This window comes from Sesamum indicum, linkage group LG10, assembly GCF_000512975.1.
Source record: "Sesamum indicum cultivar Zhongzhi No. 13 linkage group LG10, S_indicum_v1.0, whole genome shotgun sequence".
NCBI classification, from domain to species: Eukaryota; Viridiplantae; Streptophyta; class Magnoliopsida; order Lamiales; family Pedaliaceae; genus Sesamum; species Sesamum indicum.
The window spans coordinates 12,538,204-12,560,148 of NC_026154.1; the positions used below are offsets into that span (position 1 = coordinate 12,538,204).

General features: G+C 33.1%; 1 protein-coding gene across 1 annotated transcript; it reads right to left on the reverse strand.

Moving 5' to 3' along the window:
- On the reverse strand, positions 349-9,646 carry LOC105172394 (bidirectional sugar transporter SWEET17). The gene is made up of 6 exons (XM_011093793.2): positions 9,497-9,646; positions 9,356-9,392; positions 8,860-9,070; positions 7,739-7,900; positions 6,529-6,648; positions 349-700 (listed from the first exon to the last, which is right to left on the reverse strand). The coding sequence occupies exons 1-6, from the start codon at positions 9,528-9,530 to the stop codon at positions 545-547; spliced, it is 720 nt and encodes a 239-aa protein (XP_011092095.1). The 5' UTR covers positions 9,531-9,646; the 3' UTR covers positions 349-544.

Here is a 21,945-nt window from a genome sequence, read left to right on the forward strand (position 1 = left end):
TGATTTCAGAAGAAATGTGAAAATTGTTATAGGAATTGTTGAAGATATAAATGAAACTTTAAATATTTTTAATTATCACAATATCCTTTTCTAAACTAAAAGAAATATTAATACCCCATGAGATTAAGCTCAAATATAAACACTTAATTAAGTACACTTCTGGATTTTATAGTCGTAATTACAAATACTCATTATTCAGTGGCAAACGTTTGTATAAACGCCCTCAGGTACATTAAGCTAAGACGGCAACACCCTAAGAAGATATACCTATAATTTTGCAAACGATAGAAAGTGTTGCGTATTATGTCCTAATATTAAGACATGTCAATTTAATATACCAAAAGTAAAAATAAAATAAAAGGAAACCACTAGTATTTCATAGTGCAAACTCTTACCAATCCACACCCACATATTTAGTACAATGCAAGAAATTATGTGAAAGATAAGCACTCATGCATACATACAAACTGATTAGAATGACTTGTATTTTTTCAACTAATTAAACAGGGTTTTGGAAAAAGAGTAGAGCTGCCATTTCCATTTCTCAACACTCTTGGGGAGGAGGTGGTGGTGGTGGTGGAAGGAGGGGCTCTTTCTGCCATCTCTGCACTGGTGAATGCTTTTGTGGTCTAGAGTTGGTGTAAATTGCATAGAGCACCAGTTGAAGTGTTCCCAGCACAAATCCAGTCCCATTTGGTACCTGCATGCCACCCCAATCTCATCCATCTTAGTAAGTAACAAATTGAGTTGGAGACAGAAGTAGAAAATGTAAAGAAAATATGAGAAATTATTGAGAGACACGGCGGAAAAGTGAAATACGATAAATTATAGACACCTCTTCTGAAACTTAGCATGATTAGAATTTTTTTTTATTATTATTTTGAAAAATTGTAAATACCCCTGATTCCGATGTCCGTCTAACAACGAGTCAATGCAGTTAGCTTCCGTTAGGTTTTTATTCAATTTTTATATTGAACTGGCCGTAATGCTCATTTATGAATATCATTTTATATATTTTTTTAGAATTTTCTAGATATTTTTAGGGACTAATATGCATTATAGATTATTACTTTACACACTTTCAATTTCTTTTATATTTTTTCCAAAAGAAAATCAATAAGGTTAAAGTAGTAATTTTTGCTGCACTGTGTATGGGCTATACAATTATTTTTCATTTGAAAAAAAGTATTAATAGTTTCTCAGACAATAGATGGTATTCATAATTATGTCAAATTTTAAAAAGATAGTTATTATTTATCTGGTACAATATTAATAATAGGAGAGTAAATAACAATATTAAAATTATGACAAAAAATATATATTAAGTGACAATAATTTTGTGGCTGTGAAGGCAATTAAATCATAGAGTTGTTGAAAGAATGTGGACCAAACCTTTTCTCCACCACCAATAAGGTGGAGTAGAGTTCTGAAAATGATTGTAGACCAGTAAATAAATAAATAATAAATAAAAGGGTTTAAAATCTAAAAAATTGTGGCGTATATTAATTAATTACGATTGCATAATAATCATTAGCTGTTGTTTCGATAAATGAGATCGAAACATTAATTACAATTGAAAATTACAGCAGATATTTTTGTTCATAGGTAAAATCACGACGAATGTTTCTTTTGATAGTAGTAGATAATATTTATTTATCATGTCTTACAAGTAGTAGTGATTTATTGTATAGATAATAAATTATTTTTTTGCCATGCTTTTGTCGTTTTTGTTTGCGGAGTTTTTTTATTAATATATTTTAGTGTAAATTACAACGAACTTTTTTGAAATTTAAAAAATTATAAATACCTCCTGGAATTAATGACTTTCGAACTAATTGAGTATTTGTTAAACAATCGTTAATTTTAGAGAATATTTATAATTTTTTAAATAATAAGGTGATATTTATAATTATAATAAATTTCAAAAAACACTTGTTTAGGGGGGGGAGGGGGGGTTAGAACCTAATAACGAGCAACTGTTTTCATCAGGTAATTAACTTAAGACAAAGGCTTCCGACACTTACAACGTGTATTTTAAATGTCATTAAACAGGAATAATAGATAATTACAACCATACATGTATAGAGATTGAAGATGATTAACGGTCACAGAGATTTTGGTCATGATCCTATATGTGTCGTATCAAATAAATAGGGAAAAATGCGACTTACCCCCTTATTATAGGGAAAAATTAGTAAATATTTTTTTATAAAAAAATAAAATAGTAAATTATCTTCCAATATTTTGAAAAATGAAACAAATTATCTCGCTATTTAAATCATCAATAAGGGATTAATTTGCTTTATTTTTTAAAATACGAAATTAATTGAAAAAGTCGATTAAAATCGCTAGTATCAAAATTTATATCTAATAATTGTGAACAATTAAAACAACCATATTGACGTGTGGTACTCACTCTCAGAACATTAAATATTGACGTGACAAATTTATCTCATTATATTTTTAATTTTGTGTAGTTCATTAGCCATTAAGACGACGACGACGACAACAACAACAACAACAACAACAACAACAACAACAACAACAACAACAACAACAATAATAATAATAATAATAAAAAAAAAAAACTTGATCACGTGAGGCACACATGATCCAAAATCAGGAATTTCGCCATTTTTTGAAGGGAAAATTCTCATGCGCTTTGCACCTAAGGACTGAAATTCATTCCTATCAAATTTGAGGGACTAAAATGAAAAAAATAAAATTGCGATTTATGTGGCTGATAATGTTTCAACTTTAAGTCTTAATCATACATTAAGAGGTGGTGCCAATTTTAGTCTTACAAATTTGATGAATAGCAATTTTAGTCCGTACATCTAGAAAACATGTGAATTTTTTTATATAAAACGCGTGAATTTAAAATAATTATATTTTTCATTTTATATCTAAAGTACATATCGAGTCTGCCATGACCTTTATCCTATAGGGCAGTGAAGAATAGAAAATCTGTAAAATTAGGGTAACTTACAACGTGATTTTGTGAAATTCGGCATAATTATGAATATTCATTTATTGTTTTAAAATTACCAACACTTTCTTGATTTTTCTGAACCTATATATATAATCCTCGGACAGAAGCATATTTTGCCTTAATGTACTTTTCTAAAACATATAAAGTTATAAAACTAAATCAGACGAGGTGGATGGAAAATTTTAAAAATTTATCCACTTAGTCCGTAAAAATAAATTTATTTTTTTCTAAAAATTATAATTCATAGTCCACAATAACATTTTGACTAATTAAGAAAATATAAATGAAAACTTACGAAAACTAATGAATTGAACGATTATTAAAATAAGAACATGCAAATAATAAATAAAATATTTATAATTATATCATATTTTAAAGAAATTCAGTGTAATTTATTCTTAAAATTAAGTAGTGGTTGAAAGGGTAGACAGATGAGGCGTTAAATCTCTACCACAGAGAAACAAAACCATTGAACTTAGCATCATTCAACAGTACAGCTATGGGACAGTTCGATTTGGACAACGTGAAAAGAAATGGACATAATTGTTTTTCTTGATTTAAATTGTTCCCATTTGCAAGTTGGTTTAGTTTATTGAAAATGATATTTTAGGGGGAAAAAGTTAATTGAAAGATTTAAAAATAAAATATAAATTTTAGAAGGAAAACGATACTCTGTCTAACTTTTGATGAAAATTAATTAATTACGATCGCATAATAAATTTAAATTTTTACATTAATTTCGTTCAACCGTTGTATATGGTACTGATATTTTATAAATTTAAATCACAACTGTTTGTAATGCAGGGAATAATTCTTTTTCCCCTCTATAAGAAGTACTATTTAATTCTTTTCTTTGAAAACAGCAGCAACATGTTTTGAATTTTTTTTTAAAAATAAATAATAATTTGATAGAATTAAAAAATCTCAAAATTGTTGAACTTCATCATGCTAAAAATGAAATTAATTAATATTAATTTAATAAATAAATGGTAAATTACAATGATTTTCTTTAAAATTTATGATTCGAAAAATACCAATACCTCCCGATGTTTGATATTTCGTAATCTACAGGAATATTTTGGTTCATTTACCTATAAAAAATTAATAAAAAACTAATGGAATGAATTATTTAAGATATACACTAAAATGAAGAAATATTGGGGTGCCCTAAAAATCACATGTGGAAATGTGTGTCCCGACAATTCCGAAGTGCTGTCATCGTTTTCATACAGTACTGATGATTACGACTCTCATTGTTATATTCACAACGTGCCCTTATAACACCTTTAATTAAATCAGCTAAAAACTTCTTTATTTATATACTATATTTACGTATGGAGTAATTCTTTTGGTTGACAAAATAGATTTGATTTAAAATATTTTTTAAAATATATTTATTTTTATGATAAATTATACAAATATTTATTTCAATTAGGCCTAGTTACATAAATATTCATTACTTTTTAAAAAATCATAGATATACATCTTAGTATATTGTATTTAAGGGAGTATTTTGTATAAGATTTCGCCACTTAATAGCGATATACTTGTAAATTTTTGAATGACGTGTAGTGAGTGATTGTACAGTTAGACACAGTAGAAGAAATTCAATATTTAACTATGGCTAATCGCTCCATAGTTAAAAATGAATAGCTCCAGTACATAATTATTAACCTCAGTCATGTAACGGTTGTTGGTCGTGATTTTTCGAGTATGGTTAGAAAAACATATGTCATGGCTACAAGTCATGACAAAAGCATCACATCCATGACAAGAATAATTTTTCATGGTGAATATTCTAAGTTTTTATATCGATTTTTTACCACAATTTTAGTCTATAGCTAATTATTATCACCCCTTTAGAAAAAATATAATTTTCCACTACCGTTAATTCCTACAGTAAAAAAAAAATCATGGCAAAGACAAATCAACCACGACTTTGCGACGGCCATTAGCCGTTGTTTCTACAATTGTGGTCAAAACATTAGCCATGACTAAACCCATGACGAATATTTTGACTATGGCTAAAAGCCATGTAGAATATTGATTAATTATGATTAAAATTAAATTTTTTTTTTTATTTTGTTTAGTCGTGGTTAGTAGTCTTGATTTACCACGATTTTTAAGCTGTGATTATTTATAATGTAGCGAAAACTCAATTTTATTTATAGTATTAGTATATTTAAGTTTTATTGAATTCTTTTTATGTTCAGATTATTAAATTAATATAATAAAAATTTAAAAATACATACATATATATATATATATTGAATGTATTCCGACAGCTGGTATTCTGTAAACTTGTTTGGATCTAATACATAATGGTCCCAAAACATAGGACATAATGATTGTGATATCTTAAAGTTTACGAGCAATAGGACAACGATACAGAAATAAATTGAATAAATAAATATATGGACCGACACTCTAATTTCTAGGTCCCAGAAATATCATGTTGTGATAATGAACAAAAATTAATATATTAATTAGACTTAATTAATTAATCAATATTTGTTCAATGCAAAAATTATGATAAAATAATTATTATTAACCATCGTTAAATAAAATCAATACAAAAAATTAATTTTTCTAATAAAAATATTATTTGTTACAGCAAAACATTGTAAAAATATTTATCGTGACTTTTAGTCATAGCAAATATTTTAGTCATATTTCAAAAACCACGACGAACAAAAATAGCATGATCATGGTCAATTACTATTTGCTCTGACTATTTATAATTAGGGTTAATTATTTGCATCCGAACTATGACTGTTTTTACACTTTAGTATTCTAAACTTTGTTTTGTGTTAATTTATCATCTCAACTTTATGACAATTTGTACTTTGGCGTTTATAACTATATTTCAATCAAATTTTTTATTTCAAAACATCACATGCATTGCACATGTAATATTTAAATATTATTTAATATGATATTTTTTACATATGCACAGTATGTGATCTTTTTTTGCTAAAAAATTAATAAAAAAATGATAGTATATGGCAAAGTGTAAATTTGCAAAGTTGAAATTGTAATTTGACCCAAAAAAAAGTTTCAATAAAAAAGTGTAAAAACGGGCATAATTCGAATGGCAAAAAATCATGGTTAAATAATATATTTCTTGTAGTTCACCATAGCAACTATTTTAGCTATACTTGCAAGAACTACGACCAACAAATGTTGCGTGGCAGGGTCAGATAATTTACTACTATTATATATTTTTAACTCTGTCGAGTAGTTATGGTTAAATGTTAATTATTTGTAGCGACATAAATACATTTGGCAGACAAAACAAGAATCGATTAAAATGCCCTTATACTTTTTTCAATTATAAATAATCATCTCTTTGATTAATTAGTTACATCAATAACTTTTTATTAATGTACACTAAAAGTTATTTTATTTTATTTTTTATATTTTATTTAATTAAATAAATATAATAAAATTTATATAATATATATACGTCGAGAATATGCTTCGATTGCTAGTAAATATAAATTATGGGGATCATTAAAAGATAAAAAAATACTTACCCCGAGAAACCAGTCCTTGACAAGCACTGCGTAGAAAGTCCAAACCCCTCCATTCAAGAAGAAGAAAAAAAAGAGAAGAAATGGCATATACTCCACACTCTTCGTTGTCACCACTGTTTTCTGCATTTCTCACACCCCAACAATTTATTGTTACTATTTAATTATTAGGGAAAAATACAATAGCTTCATTGTGATATCGCAAATGTGCAAATTATCTCTTTATGAAAAAACAAATAGCGATTTACCTCCCTATATTTTTTAAAATACAACAATTTACCCCCTATAATTTTTAAACTGAAGCAATTTACCTCCCTGTATAATGAGGTAAATTGCTTCATTTTAAAAAGTATAGGGGGCTAAATTGCTATATTTTTTTTATAAGGAGATAATCTGCTCATTTTCAATATCACAGGGGAGTAAATTGCTATTCACCCTTAATTATTATATATATATATTGTATAAATACTAATATATATATATAATAAAAAGGCTTTTTTTTTTCACTCACAAATGATAATTTGAAATGAGAATTTGTAATACCGTAATATTAATTTTTTGATTGTGTCAATAATATCCGTAAGTTGGTTTTATTTATTTATTTATTTTTTAAATATAATATGTTTATTTATATATTTTATTATTCTAATTTATAATACATTTTAAAATATAAAAAATAATCTATTATATGTAATCAGAGTGACGTGTGATTACGGATAATATATATATATATATATGTAGGAATTAAAAAAGATAATTGAATTGTTTAATTGGTTTGCGTGATCTCCTCCAATTTTTTAGGATTGACATTTGCATGAATAATTAAGAGAAAATTATTATTTTAGTCCGCTAAGTATGCCTAATTTTAATTTTAGTCCAATAACTATGTCCATTTTTATTTAGGTCCAGTAACTTATGAAATTACTTACTTTTAGTCCTCTAGTAGATTTTCGAATAATTTTACCCCTATACAACTTTCAAAATGCAGTTTTATTTCATATGCACTTTTAGGGGTAAAATTGGCCGAAAATATGTCAGATGACTAAAAGTAAGCAATTTCGTAAGTTACTGGATCTAAAAAAAAATGAACATAATTATTGAACTAAAATTAAAATTAGATATATTTAACATATTAAAATAATACTTTTCCCAATAATTAATACATAATGTGTAAGACTTAAAGTGGGAGACAAGAGAGGGAGAAGTTTCTTACCATGGCAGCAAGAGGTGAAGCGTACATGATAATGTTGAGTCCTGAGCACATGAAACCAATAGCATTAATCCTCATGTCCCCATGCAACAGTAAATATGTGACTGACAAAGCTGCCGCGAAAAATCCAATATCTACGACTCCCAACAGTATTGCTGTTCTACGCTGTCCCAATAAATCACACGAATTTATTTATTAGACGAAAATTATATTAAGAATATTAAATATAATTTTAAATCATAAAAGATTTATATATGTTGTAGTTGCATCAAATTTTAAGAAATAATAATGTAATTATCTCTATTTGAAAAGAAATATTTCTTTGCCGATCAGAGGTCTTTGCCTCAAATATAATCACATAGAAAATTTATTATTTATATATTTTTATTTTCTATTCAGTTCTAAAGTGTTTGATATCTCATATCTCCGTTTAGTTCATCTTTTGAATTTAAAAAAATCGACCTAAAAATTTAGGATAAAGGGTATACTCCACGAGAATCAGAATTATCAAATAATTGATAAATACAAAATTTATTAAGATTCAAGTCCTTAAGATAACTAATTTGATCGAGAAAATATGAATTATCTCGATTACCCTTAGTTTCTTATTTCTCCCACAAATAACAATCTATTTTCGACTAATTAGTCGTATCAATAATTTTCTATCCATACTTTTAATCACTTGCAATCATTTATTCACTTTATCTCACTACAGAAAAATCTGCCTTTAGCTGCCATACATGAATTATAATTTAAATTAATTAAAAATTAAAAAATCTTAAATTACGCACACAAATCAAATATGTTTCGATCGCTATTTAGAATTTAAAAAAGATAAAAAAAAAAAAAGAACAGTCTCCCATTTCTGGACTTGAGAACGGGGATGTATTTACAGAACGACCCAAATGTTCTATTACACTTACGTGTCACGTTTTACACCAATAAGTAATTGACACACATGTTTTTTTCAAATTAAAAAATTAGATTGTAATTTAAAAGTGGGATCATATATATTAATTCACCATATAAATATAACATCAGTGCACAATAACACGAATATGTGATAAAAGATCGTTTAGCTTGCCCGTGCAAAGAAAAGAAATTAAAAAAAAAAATAAAGTTACCTTGTTCCAAGGAGGGGCAAAGAGAAGAAACAAGGCCACATATATGATCTCAACCACCACTCCAAAGCCATTGATAGTGGCCACAAGATAACTCCCAGGCTTTATGATTCCGTAGTATGTCCACAGAGATGAACTCAGCAGTGTACAAATGTAAGGAAGGCTGTCGAACTCCTCCGTTGACCCACTTTTCGCTATCCTCACGAACGTCTTCCTGCAACCAACATTTCCCACAACTCAGGACCACTACTACTGTTTTAGCAAGATTTTTCAAGAAAGTGCGTCGAGCGGAAATTATATCCCGGATCGGGTTTGGTCGAATCTAAATTTATTATATAGCAAGAGCAATACACCTGTCGTATAATTGGCGCTTGACAAGTGTATCTTATTTGTAGATAGTTTGGTTCGATCAAAACGAATATTGAGTAAGAATTTTTGCCGTTTCCTGTCGTGGAATTCCAAGATGATTTTTTGTGTTGTATATATATTTCGTACTTACACTGGAGAAAGAAACACGAGGAATGAGATGATGTTCCCTGCAAACATATTGTATAATTAGCATATATATATATATATATATAGATAGATAATGTAAAACACAAAGAGACATAGTAGGACATATAATGAAGTGACGTCTTACCTATGAAGCCGACCAGGAAAACTAACCCATCCATGGCCGGCCGGAGAGGTTTTGGTCTGCAGAAGGAAGCTGAAGAGGAAGAGTGTCGTAGAGAGTGATATGGTTTGAGAACAATGCTGGCTAAGGCCACAGGTTATATATATATATATATATATATATAGAGAGAGAGAGAGAGAGAGAGAGAGAGAGAGAGAGAAACGAATAATTTTAATTATTAACAAGAAATGAATGATTGTATATGGTTGATGAGTGATGACCCATTATCACATGGGGAATTATATAAGTGAAAATGAAAATTTTGATCTCATCATCAGCTGTTCTGAAAATGACTCTCTAGTCCCTAGCTAGTGGTCAATTACATAAAATACTATAAATTTTTATATAAATCAGGTCTAGTTAAATTTGGTTGATATATTATATAATAAATATAACTAATAATGTATTTATTATGTGATTAATTATTATATTTGAATTATATAGTAATTATATATAGTTAATTTATTATAATTATTGCATAATTGATTCGAATATGATTGAATCGTGTTTTCGAATTAGAATTTTTAAGAAGTAAATGAATACGAGTGCTTATTCATATATTTATTGTTGTGAATAATAAGTAGGAGTGAGTGCTTATGAGTATTTGTCATTTTATGCGAATTATTTAATTTATTTTTTTATTTTTATATTAATATAGTAAGTAAATAAATTGTTCAATCTTATTAAAAATTCATGTGATATGTAATTATCGCTTCAAAAAAAATTTAAAAAAATAGTGAAAATTATTTGTTTAATTAAGCTTTCGTGAACATGTGATATGTAATTATCGCTACAATATTTGTCAAGAATGGCTAAAATATTTGTCAAGGGTTTCGATATAGGTTTTTAGCTGTGACAAATAATTTTTTCATGATGGAAAAATTAATTTTTTGCGTTGATTTTATTTAATAATAGTTAAGAATAGTAATTCATCATAATTTTTAGTCAACGTCATTAATATTATAATTAATTGTAATTTTTTTTAGTGAAGAAAGCATATATAAGTTTTTTTTTTTATTTATTTATCTTGATTTATGTCAACTCAAAGTACGTTTCACGTGACATATTTTAAAACTGGCCCGACTGACAAAAAGTCATAAGATATTTCAATAGTTTATTCAAATAAATTTAGAAAAAATATGTGGATTCATAATATATACTTTTCTTTTTCTAATTTCTTTCAGATACGGAAATCCTCAGCTGCTCCCACCACTTTATCACATTTGAAATTAAAATAATATCGAAATTTTGACCCTAAGTTTTCACACCTCAATATAAATATTTGAGCAAAGATTTTATATATATAATTACAGAAAGTTGACGGCCAAAGTTCCCACTTTGCGAAAAAAGATATATATGTTGTAGCTGTCCATCAAAGACGACTATGCAATTTAATTAATTAAATTTATATGAACAAGTTAGAGGGGTTTTCATTATTTATTTATTATAATATTAAAAGAAAAAACTCGATAAAAAGAATTTGGTAGAACCACGCATGGCATCATTTCTTTTTTTAAAAGAAATTAATTAAATTTGAAATTATGGTCAATTAAAAAAAATATGATTTTTTTGCATAATTAATTTCTATATCAATTGGGAGTATCAATTGCCTTTATAATCTTTCCATATCAATTGCCCCTTAAGTTCCGAATATTTGAGGTAGGGAATATTTGGAACTTGGTAAGTAGTATCGTCATGAATTTGGAAAGTTCTTCTCCAGTTTTGTATATATACCTATTGTTTGGGTTGTCCGAATTTTTTGTTGTTTGATCTTCACTGAGTGTCTCTTCTTTTAGTGTGTTATTTTCGATGCAACATAGTTCATCCTTCATCCATTTTCGGAATGTCCAACTGAAAAGGTACTCTTTAATTTTTAAAATTTGCTTTTTTAATTTCACAAGTATCTATTGTTTCCTTCGTACTTTGTTTGTCATTAGCTTCTCGTAATACTTCTATTACCGGCGATATCTTCCGTTAATCCATTGGGTAGGGTAGGATCCTCCAGTAACTCTAATCGTGCCCGTCCCGACCAAGGAGGGAGCGAAGATGGTCTTGGCCAGGAGGGGTGATGAGACCTCAACTAGCAGGCTGATCGAGGTGGACGCTCCAACCGACAGGGCCGAGGCGATGTGCCTTGGCTCGTTAGTCGGGGGCCTCTTCTCGCCTTTCTCTTCTTCCTTCAGGCGAGGGTCTGCCACGTTGTCTTTCTTCAAATTCTTCTCGTACTCCCAACCTAATTGATTTAAATGAGGACAACGATAATCTTGCTTTAGAAGTCGGTCAAGCTATATTTATGCAACCTTCCAACTTGTCTTTTTGATTCTCTAGATGTTTCTTTCACCTTTGCTTCTTTTTCTCCTACTCGATTTCTGATGAGGTTAGGGGAGAATGTTCTTCCGCACTTAGGGTTCGATGTTGTGTCATGGATGTTGATTCGTGCAATAGTGTATTGAGTTATGACGAATTTTACTTCTTGGAGGGAAACTACAATTCTTCTCCTTCAGTTGAGTTCCTCATTCCTTCCACTAGGGACAGATAAAACATCCTCCGTTGGTTTTCTTCACGATTTATTCCGTGTATTTCTCTTTTGGGTTTTACCCTTCCTCCTCACCCCTTGTTGGTAGAAATTGTTAGAAGCGTCTGTCTCAGTATCAGTCAATTCACTCCCGATGCCTTCACGTTTTTCTTTGGGTTTCTTCATCGTTTTAGCGAACTAGATCTCGATCCTTCTCTCAAAGCCTTCTATACTCTATTGTCCATTAAGAAGATAGTGAATGTTTCTTTCTTCTGCTTTTACCCCCGCAATAATCGTTAGTCTTTGGAGGATTACACTTCTTCTTGAGGTCCGTGGAATGAGGGATTTTTGTATGTTCGTGACTCCAGTTAGGGTCTTTGTGTTTCGGAGGTTGATTCTCCTCTTTTCTACTCCCCTGCCTAACCTCAAGATGTCTTTTATTGGGGTTGGGTTATTTGACCAAGTTTATGACTTGAGGGTCTCTTGTATAATGGTATTCTTCTTTTTTTACATGTTTATTTATTTTGGTGTGGTCGGTACTTATAGTTTTAATGTGATTGCTACCCCTTGTAAGCAAGATCTCTTTGGAGGAGGAGCGTCGGTTTAAGATTTCTCAGAAAAATTCTTCAGGAAATACTTGTTTGCCTCCTTCTCTTGGGAAGGTCTCTAGTGAGAGGCGAGGATCTAGCCCTCAATGGGCAAGGGATGCTTCTAGTGGTCGACGTTCCCCCCTCTTGCTTTTGGTGGGAGTAGCTTGAAGCGTCCGCGGGATGCTTCTTTTAATCTAGTTTCTCATGGCATGGGGAAAGGTTACTTTACCTACGGGACCAATAACCATAGGGTGTTACTTCTTATTGGGATGATGCGGTCAACTGGCGAGGGAGAAACTTCATCCCGTTATAAGCAATTATGATGTGTCGAAGTTCTCCACCCTCTCGAAACGATGGTTTTGTGAGTATGTTACTTGTGGAGTCTGCGAGGTATGTATTTTTTTCCTCTTTGTATTGTATTCCTCATTCTTCTTTTTGGGTGTTGTCATGATTTTATAGTGATTTAATCTTTCTTTTTTAGCCAAAATATTTCTAATCATGTGAATTTATTACATATTCAGCTAAAAGGGAATGATATGGTATACAGATGGCAAAAATCGAGCTAAAACCGGAAATTGAAGGCACCAAAAAGGGAAGAAAAGACTTCAAGGCAGATTTGCGGGATTGACTAAACATGTCCATGCTTAGTGATTTGGTCAACATGGATGAAGAAAGGAAAGGCGTGATTTCCACAAGAGAAAAAATGAATGATGTGTTTAGATTTGGAAAGGATTCCTTAAAATATATTATTTGTGATTTATTTACTTTTTTAGAACTAATCATGTACTTACCCTGACGATGGAAGTGGTAAAGAAGGAGATCTTGAAATGCAGGTATGATCTTTCCAATTTCTAATAGCGAATGGGTAAGTCCGACTCAAGTAGTGCCTAAGAAAACATGTATCACTGTAGTCGAAAATTCTGTTGGAAATTTAGTACCCACACGTGTTCAAAATGGATGGCGAGTTTGTATTGACTATAGAAAGATTAATGCCGCCACTAGGAAAGATCATTTTCCACTCCCATTTATAGATCAAATATTAGAAAGGTTAGCCGGTCGTTCTCATTATTCGTAGGAGACTTTTATTATAAATAAGAGGGGGGGGGGGGGGGTTATAAATAAGGGGGGGGGGGGAGGGTCTCTTCATTTGAATGAGATCCTGGAATTCAATAGAATACTTTATTTTATTAGCTTATTTCACTCTCATACTCTCTCCTTTAGTTTGAATTCATTGCCAGTGTTAATAGAATTCCACTTCTTAGTGTGTTTTTCCATTAACATGTCTGGCTAAATTCTTTGTTTTCTGGTTAAGGTATGGTGATTGCTTGATTCGTAACATGCTGTGAGATATAATCTGTTCTTTTTACACTTGTTAAATGAATATTCATGCTATTCTCTGTGCTTTTATTACAAACATCTGATTTTTAAATGATATAGCCTATTGTTCATTATCAAGAAGGTTTGCTTAGCTAATTAGACTTTACAAATTCTTGTAATTGTTTGTTTAGTTTAATGCTTAGTAGCAACGTAGCATGATTAATTATATCATAGTAATTAGTTATGTTATGGGGAATGTATGATCTAGTTTAAACGAAATATCCTCGTAGGAATTTGGTGATTAGAATCAGGCCTTTCTAATTCTTAATGCTGTTAATAGATTAAATCTTGTGCACATTCCCAGGGTTGTCTGTTAATTAGGGATCAAGCCAACGATCGTACCTTGGCTGACGAAAAGGTAAGAAAAGGTGACGTTGTTAGGTCGTACCAACAACCATAACTGATTTATTTGTTTACATATGTGTTATTTTTACATCAATTATCAACTCACAAGAATCAAGCAAGATCCTAGCCTTAATTGGAAAATCTATCTCTCATATCTTCGTCAGGTAATTTCAATTGTTTTCTAATTTATTTAATTTTTAATTATTTTTTTTTATTATCAAATCTCCCGCTATTATTTTCTTTTTCTTAAAGAAATCAACTTATACTAGTCCTTGTGGAATCGACCCTAGTCCCACTTTCACAAGTGTTGGAGGAATTATTTTTTGTGGTTTCGGCACCCATCAAATTTTGGTAGTTTCGACACCCATCAAATTTTGGTGTCGTTGCCGGGGACTCGCATTTCTAAGTAGATTTATTTATTTATTTATTTTTTTGTTACTTGGCCAAGGTCTTCTCATACAGGTAAATTAGAATACAACCCCGAAATCAAGAAGACCGTACGAAGACTTCGTTGGGAGACTAAGCAACAATCTGAAGGAACATCCACTCCCTACGAAGACGAAAAAGACATAACTTTGCTGAGTCCTCGAGCGTATCCGGAGAAGAAATAATGGCTTTGATTCCTGAAAGATCGATCAAGGATATGACGTCGCCCGATCTGAACCAGCAACCACTGTGCATTGAGTACCCGAACTTGGAGGTAAACTTTGAACTGAAATCTGGACTAATTCATTTACTTCCTACCTTCCGTGGTCTCGCTGGTGAAGATCCACACAAACATCTGAAGGAATTCCATGTGGTGTGCTCCGGAATGCATCCACAAGGTATAAGCGAGGAACAAGTCAAATTGAGGGCATTCTCCTTCTCTCTTGCCGATCAAGCCAAGGATTGGTTGTACTTTCTACCTTCGGGATCGATTACAGCATGGAATGATCTCAAGAGATAGTTTATTGAGAAATATTTCCCTGCCTCAAGAGCCACAACAATCCGGAAGGAGATCAACGCGATTCATCAATTTGCAGGAGAGAGTCTTTTTGAATATTAGTGAAAATTCAATCAACTTGTGGAAAGTTGCCCTCATCATTAGATCCCGGATCACTTGTTGCTCAGTACTTCTATGAAGGTCTACCAAGCATGGATAGGAAACTAATAGACGCGGCAAGTGGAGGAGCACTGTTCAATAAAACCCCTACCGAAGCGCGTAGTCTGATTTCAATTATGGCATCCAACACGCAACAGTATGGGGTTAGATACGATGATCCATAAGGAGAAGTAATGAGGTAAGTACTCTTGAAGATCGTTGAAATAAATTCACATCCCTTGTTGAAAAAGTTGTTGTAGACAAACATCAACAAGTCAAAGCATGTGGTATTTGCGTTTTAACGGGGCATGCCACCGACATGTGCCCAACTGTTCAAGTGTCAACCACCGAGCATGCCGATGCTGTAGGAGGATTTACTGGACAACAAAAGAGAAGATATGATCCTTTCTCCAACACATACAACCCCAGATGGAGGGATCATCCGAATCTGAGTTACGGTAACCAACACCAAAACCTTCAAAGACCCCAATACAGGCCACCACCTCCCCAGCCTAATCCCACACCTGGTCCATATCTTGAAGACATGATGAAAGCACTAGTGACCAATACACAACAATTCCAACAACAAGCACAACAGTTTCAATAGTAGACCCAAACGAGCATTCAAAATCTGGAATCTCAAATCAGCCAACTGACGTCGTCTGTTAGCAAACTAGAGTCTCAAGGTAAGCTACCTTCTCAATCTGTCATTAACCCTAGACAAAATGCTTGTGCTATTGTGCTTTGTATTGGAAAGGAATTGTAGGAAAATGTGAATGAAGATGGTACTAAATATGGGCACGCCTTGAAAAGAAAGCCGAAAAAAGAATTAAAGTCCAACAAAAACAAGCTAAATCCGAAGAGGACCATCTGAATCCTTTGGTAACCAGGCCCCCCTTCCCAGAAAGGTTCACCAAAGCGAAAAAGGAAAAGGAAGAAAAAGAGAGTTTTGAGACATTCCTCAAAGTGGAGGTAAACATCCCTTTACTTGATGCCATCAAGCAAATACCACGCTACGCAAAATTCCTCAAAGAGCTGTGCACTACAAAACTCAAAGAAACGAATGGGTAAGTATGGGGGAGAATGTTTCTGCAATTCTCCAACGAAAACTACTCCTAAAATGCAAAGAACCAGGTACGTTTTCTATAACTTGTAAAATTGGTGTGATTGGAACAAAGATGGCTATGTGTGACTTTGGAGCTTCTATAAACGTTATGCCTCCCACCATCTTTGAGTCTTTAAATGTTGGTCCTTTAAAGGAAACAGGGGTAGTCATCCAACTTGCAGGTTGCTCTATAGTCTACCCGGAAGGAGTCTTGGAAGATGTTCTATTACAGGTAAATGAATTGGTGTTTCCCGCCGACTTTTACGTGTTGGATATGAGAGAGGACAACTCCCCCAATTCCACATCAATCTTGCTCGAAAGACCGTTCCTCAAGACAACTAGAACAAAAATCGATGTGCATAGTGGAAGTCTCACCATGGAATTCAACGGTGAAATAATAAAATTCAACTTCTATGAATCCATGAGGTATTCGACTGATTTACCTACCGCCCTTCTTGTAGATATTTTCGACCTCTTGTGCAGGATTCCACAGCAACTGAAAGCAAGGACCATGTGAAATACGCATTGGAAGAAAACCTCACATTAGAGAAAGAAAAAATCTTTGAAGAAAACATGGTCATAGATCCGAGCATCGGTGACACCATTCTTGAACTCGAAGCTCTTCGAACTTTGCCTCCCATGTTGCTTTCATTGAATTACCGCATTCTTACACCAAAATTGTTCCCTCTTTATTGCAGGCGCCCACATTGGAATTGAAGGAGTTGCCAAAACACCTTAAGTACGCCTTCTTGGGGGAGAACAAAACATTACTGGTAATTATTTCAAGCAAACTCACTAATCTTGAGGAGGAAAAACTAATCAGAGTGCTTCGCGAGTTCCGAGAATCCATTGGGTGGACTATCGCCGACATTAAAGGTTTAAGTCCTTCGACTTGCATGCACAGAACACTCCTAGAGGAAAGCACTAAACCTTTAAGGGAGGCCCAATGCCAACGGTCGTTCTCATTATTGTTGTCTTGATAGATATTCAGGTTTTCATCAAATTCCAGTGGCGCTGGAAGATTAAGAGAAAACAACATTCACATGCCCATTCGGAACTTTCGCCTATAGAAGAATGTCCTTTGGTTGGTGCAACGCACCCGCTACCTTTCAAAGATATATAGTTATTATTTTTTCCAATTTTGTTCAACATTTCATTGAAGTTTTCATGGATGATTTTACTGTTTACGGAAACTCATTTGAAGATTGTTTGGAAAAGTTAACTAAAGTACTTGAAAGGTGCATAGAAAAAAATCTTGTTCTGAATTATGAAAAATGCCATTTCATGGTAGATCAATGTTTAATTCTAGGGCATATCGTGTCTTCTAGGGGGATAGAAGTAGATAGACGTCATAAAATCCTTGCTTTATCCCACTATCGTGTGGGAGATTTGTTCATTTCTTGGACATGTAGGATTTTATCGACGGTTTATCAAGGACTTCTAAAAAATCCCCCAACCATTGTGTGCGCTGCTGCAGAAAGCCACAAATTTTGAGTTTGATGAGACTTGTCTGAAAGCCTTTGACAAGTTAAAGGATTCCCTAACATCAGCACCGGTGATTCGTCCCCCTGACTGGAACCACCTTTTTGAGATAATGTGTGACGCTAGTAACCACGCCATCGGGGCTGTCCTAGGCCAAAAGATTGGAAAAGATCCCCACGTGATATACTATGTCTCACGAATGTTGGACAACGCTCAAAGCAATTACACAACGGAAAAAGAATTTTTGGCTATTATTTTTGCTTTAAAAAAATTTCACCATTATTTACTTGGAACGAAAGTTGTTGTGTATTCTGGTCATGCAGCGTTGAGATACTTGTTGTCAAAGAAAGAAACAAAACCACGACTGATAAGATAGATACTGCTGCTACAAGAATTTAACCTAACGATTAAAGACAAGAAAGGAGCGGAGGACCTTGTAGCTGACCATCTTAGCCGATTGGTCACCGACGAAAACCCACCACCTCTAAATGATAAGTTCCCGGACGAACATCTTCACACCATTCAAGGAGTCACCCCATGGTACGCTGATATAGTCAATTTCTTAGTTATCGACATTCTACCACAAGATTTACTTGAGCAAGGAAAGACAAAATCAAAAGTGATGCCAAATACTATGTGTGGGAGAGCCTTACTTATGAAAATTTTGTTCGGATCAAATCTTTCGAAGGTGCATTCCTGAAACTGAAATCTTCTCAATTCTTGAGTTTTTTCATTCATATGCATGTAGAGGTCATTTTGGACCAAAAAGGACAACGAAAAGTGCTAGAATGCGGTTTGTTTTGGCCAAGTATGTTCAAAGATGCATATCTATTTTGTAAATCATGTGAAAGTTGCCAAAAAGTAGGAAACCTTGGCCATCGTAATCAAATGCCCCTTTCCCGATACTTGTGTGTGAAGTGTTTGATGTGTGGGGAATCGACTTTATAGGTCCTTTCCTATATTCTTTTGGCAAATCTTACATCATTTTAGGAGTAGATTATGTGTCCAAATGGGTAGAGGCAAAGGCTACTCAAGCCAATGATTCTAAACCTGTTGGTGGAATTTGTTCAAGGCTAACATTTTCTCTAAGTTTGGTATGCCAAGAGCAATTATAAGCGACCGAGGGACACATTTTTGCAACAAGGTGGTTGAGGCATTGTTCAAGAAATACTATATCACTCATCGAATCTCGACTGCCTACCACCCCGAAATGAATGGTCAAGCGAAAGTCTCCAATCGAGAGATCAAATCAATACTCGAGAAAAGGTGAATCCTAACCGAAAGGATTGGAGTACACGCTTAGATGACGCACTTTGGGCCTATTATACGGCGTACAAGACCCCCATAGGTATGTCTCCATATCATTTGATTTATGGTAAATCTTGTCACCTCCCCATCGTACATGAGCATAGGGCATATTGGGCAATCAAGCAATTCAATTTGGTAGCGGGAGGGCAAAGAAAGTTGCAATTACAAGAACTTGAGGAGTTACGGAATGACGCCTACGAGAATTCAAAAATCTACAAGGAAAGAGCCGAAGCATTCCATGATCACACCATTTCTAATTCTTAATGATGTTAATAGATTAAATCTTATTGACGTTTTCAGGATTGTCTGTTAATTAGAGATCAAGCCAACCATCGTACCTGTGACGTTCATAGAATTTTGTACGTAATTGGAAGACTAATTGGTAATTATTAGGAATTTAAATTTAATTAGTAAATAAATTATAGATTGAATTTGGGATATAATTAAACTTGAATGGATTAAATTGGAGATCTTTATAATATTCGAAAGCAAACTCTATTAATTAAGAAAATTAGGAAGGACGTAAAGGGTATTTTGAGAAAATTTTAATTAAATAAATAAAATAATAATAATAATAATATATATATATAAAGCGAAGAAGAGAGAGAGGATGAGAGTGGCCACACTATTGGTAGCGGTATGAGGGGGGTTGGAGCACAAGTTACTCAGGAACAGACCCAGGCAAGGATATATAACATTACCAGAGAGGAAGCCTCAGCATCGAATGACGTGATATCAGGTACGATATTGTTATATGACATTGCGGCTTATGTTCTAATTGATCCTGGCTCTACACATTCATATACTTCATCCGAATTTGTATCTAAAATACCGGGAGAGAATAGCCCATTGGGATGTAATTTGATGGTTTATTTGCCCGTGGGAGGGGGTGTGGTAGTGAACAGTGTTAGGAAAGAGAGCTTAGAGAGAATCGGAGATGTAAATTTACCTGTAGACCTTTTAGTGCTGAATTTGAAGGAGTTTGATGTGATTCTAGGGATATATTGGTTAGCGCAACATAAAGCAATAGTTGATTGTTATAAAAAGGAAGTAATGATCGAATGTTCTAGCAAATCAAAAGTAATATTTATGGGGGATCGTCGAGTAGTACCAGATTGTGTAATATCAGCCATGGAGGCAAGATGATTGATGTTAGAGGGTTGTGAAGCATATCTAGCCCATGTGGTAGATACCGAAAAGGTTAATGCCACATTGGAGGAAATCCCGATAGTGAGAGACTTCCCTGAAGTATTTCCTGACGACTTACCAGGATTGCCACCGCATAGGGAAGTGGATTTTGCCATAGAAACTCTTCCAGGAGTTGCCCCAATTTCTATTACGCCGTACAAAATGGCCCCAGTGGAATTACATGAGCTCAAAAAGCAAATCAAAGAATTATTGGGGAAAGGATTTATTAGGCCGAGTACTTCACTGTGGGGAGCACCAGTGCTGTTTGTGAAGAAGAAAGATGGGAGTATGAGGTTATGCGTCGATTACCGCCAATTAAACAGGGTAACAGTGAAGAATAAATATCCACTGTCGAGGATTGATGACCTGCTAGACCAATTAAAGGGAGCTACAACATTTTCAAAGATCGATTTAGGTCTGGTTATTGGCAGTTGAGGATAGCAGAGAATGACATACCGAAGACAACTTTTCGTACTCGTTATGGTCATTATGAGTTTCTAGTGATGCCCTTTGGGTTAACAAATGCACCAGCGGCATTCATGGCGTTGATGAACTGTACATTTCAGGAATATTTGGATCACTTTGTTATTATTTTTATAGATGACATCTTGGTATACTCGAAGAATAGAGAAGAGCATGAGCAACATCTGAGGGTAGTGTTACAGATTTTGAAAGAGAAGGAGTTATATGCTAAGTTAAGTAAATGTGAATTTTGGATAAATCAAGTGGTTTTCCTTGGGCATGTAATATCTGGTGATGGGGTTATGTCTGACCCTTCAAAAATAAAGGCTATTATGGAATGGAGAGTGCCAAAGAATGCCACTGAAGTCCGAAACTTCTTAGGGTCAGCTGGATATTATAGGAAATTTGTTGAGGGTTTCTCTATAATTGCCAATCCTCTAACCAAGTTGCTCAGAAAGGGGGTAGAATTTCAATAGACGGAACAGTGTCAATAAAGTTTTGATGAGTTGAAGAAGAGACTAACCTCCAATCCGATTTTGATTTTGCCGTCTGGTAGTGGTGGATATATAGTGTATACGGATGCTTCTAAACAGGGTTTGGGATGTGTGTTAATGCAAAACTTGAATGTGGAGGAGCCTGCAGAGATTTTGGATATAAATGTAAATTAAGAAAAAAAGATATACTGATGGTAAAAGTGAGATGGAGTCATCATTCCCCAAGAGAGGCGACTTGGGAGGTTGAGGAGCATATGAAAGAGAAATATCTCTATTTATTCCATTGAACGGGTAAGTTACTTAAATTTTGGGGATGAAATTTTTATTAGGAGGGGAGAATTGTGACGTCCGTAGAATTTTGTACGTAATTGGAAGACTAATTGGTAATTATTAGGAATTTAAATTTAATTAGTAAATAAATTATAGATTGAATTTGGGATATAATAAAACTTGAATAGATTAAATT

Bases quoted from the DNA above. Each gene is read 5' to 3' on its own strand.
- LOC105172394 (XM_011093793.2), bottom strand. From the start codon at position 9,530: ATGGATGGGTTAGTTTTCCTGGTCGGCTTCATAG. The intron at 9,071-9,355 runs GTAAGTACGAAA...TGTTGGTTGCAG, and splicing joins CTCGTGTTTCTTTCTCCAGT to GAAGACGTTCGTGAGGATAG. The intron at 6,649-7,738 runs GTAAGAAACTTC...TGAGAAATGCAG, and splicing joins CTTCACCTCTTGCTGCCATG to AAAACAGTGGTGACAACGAA.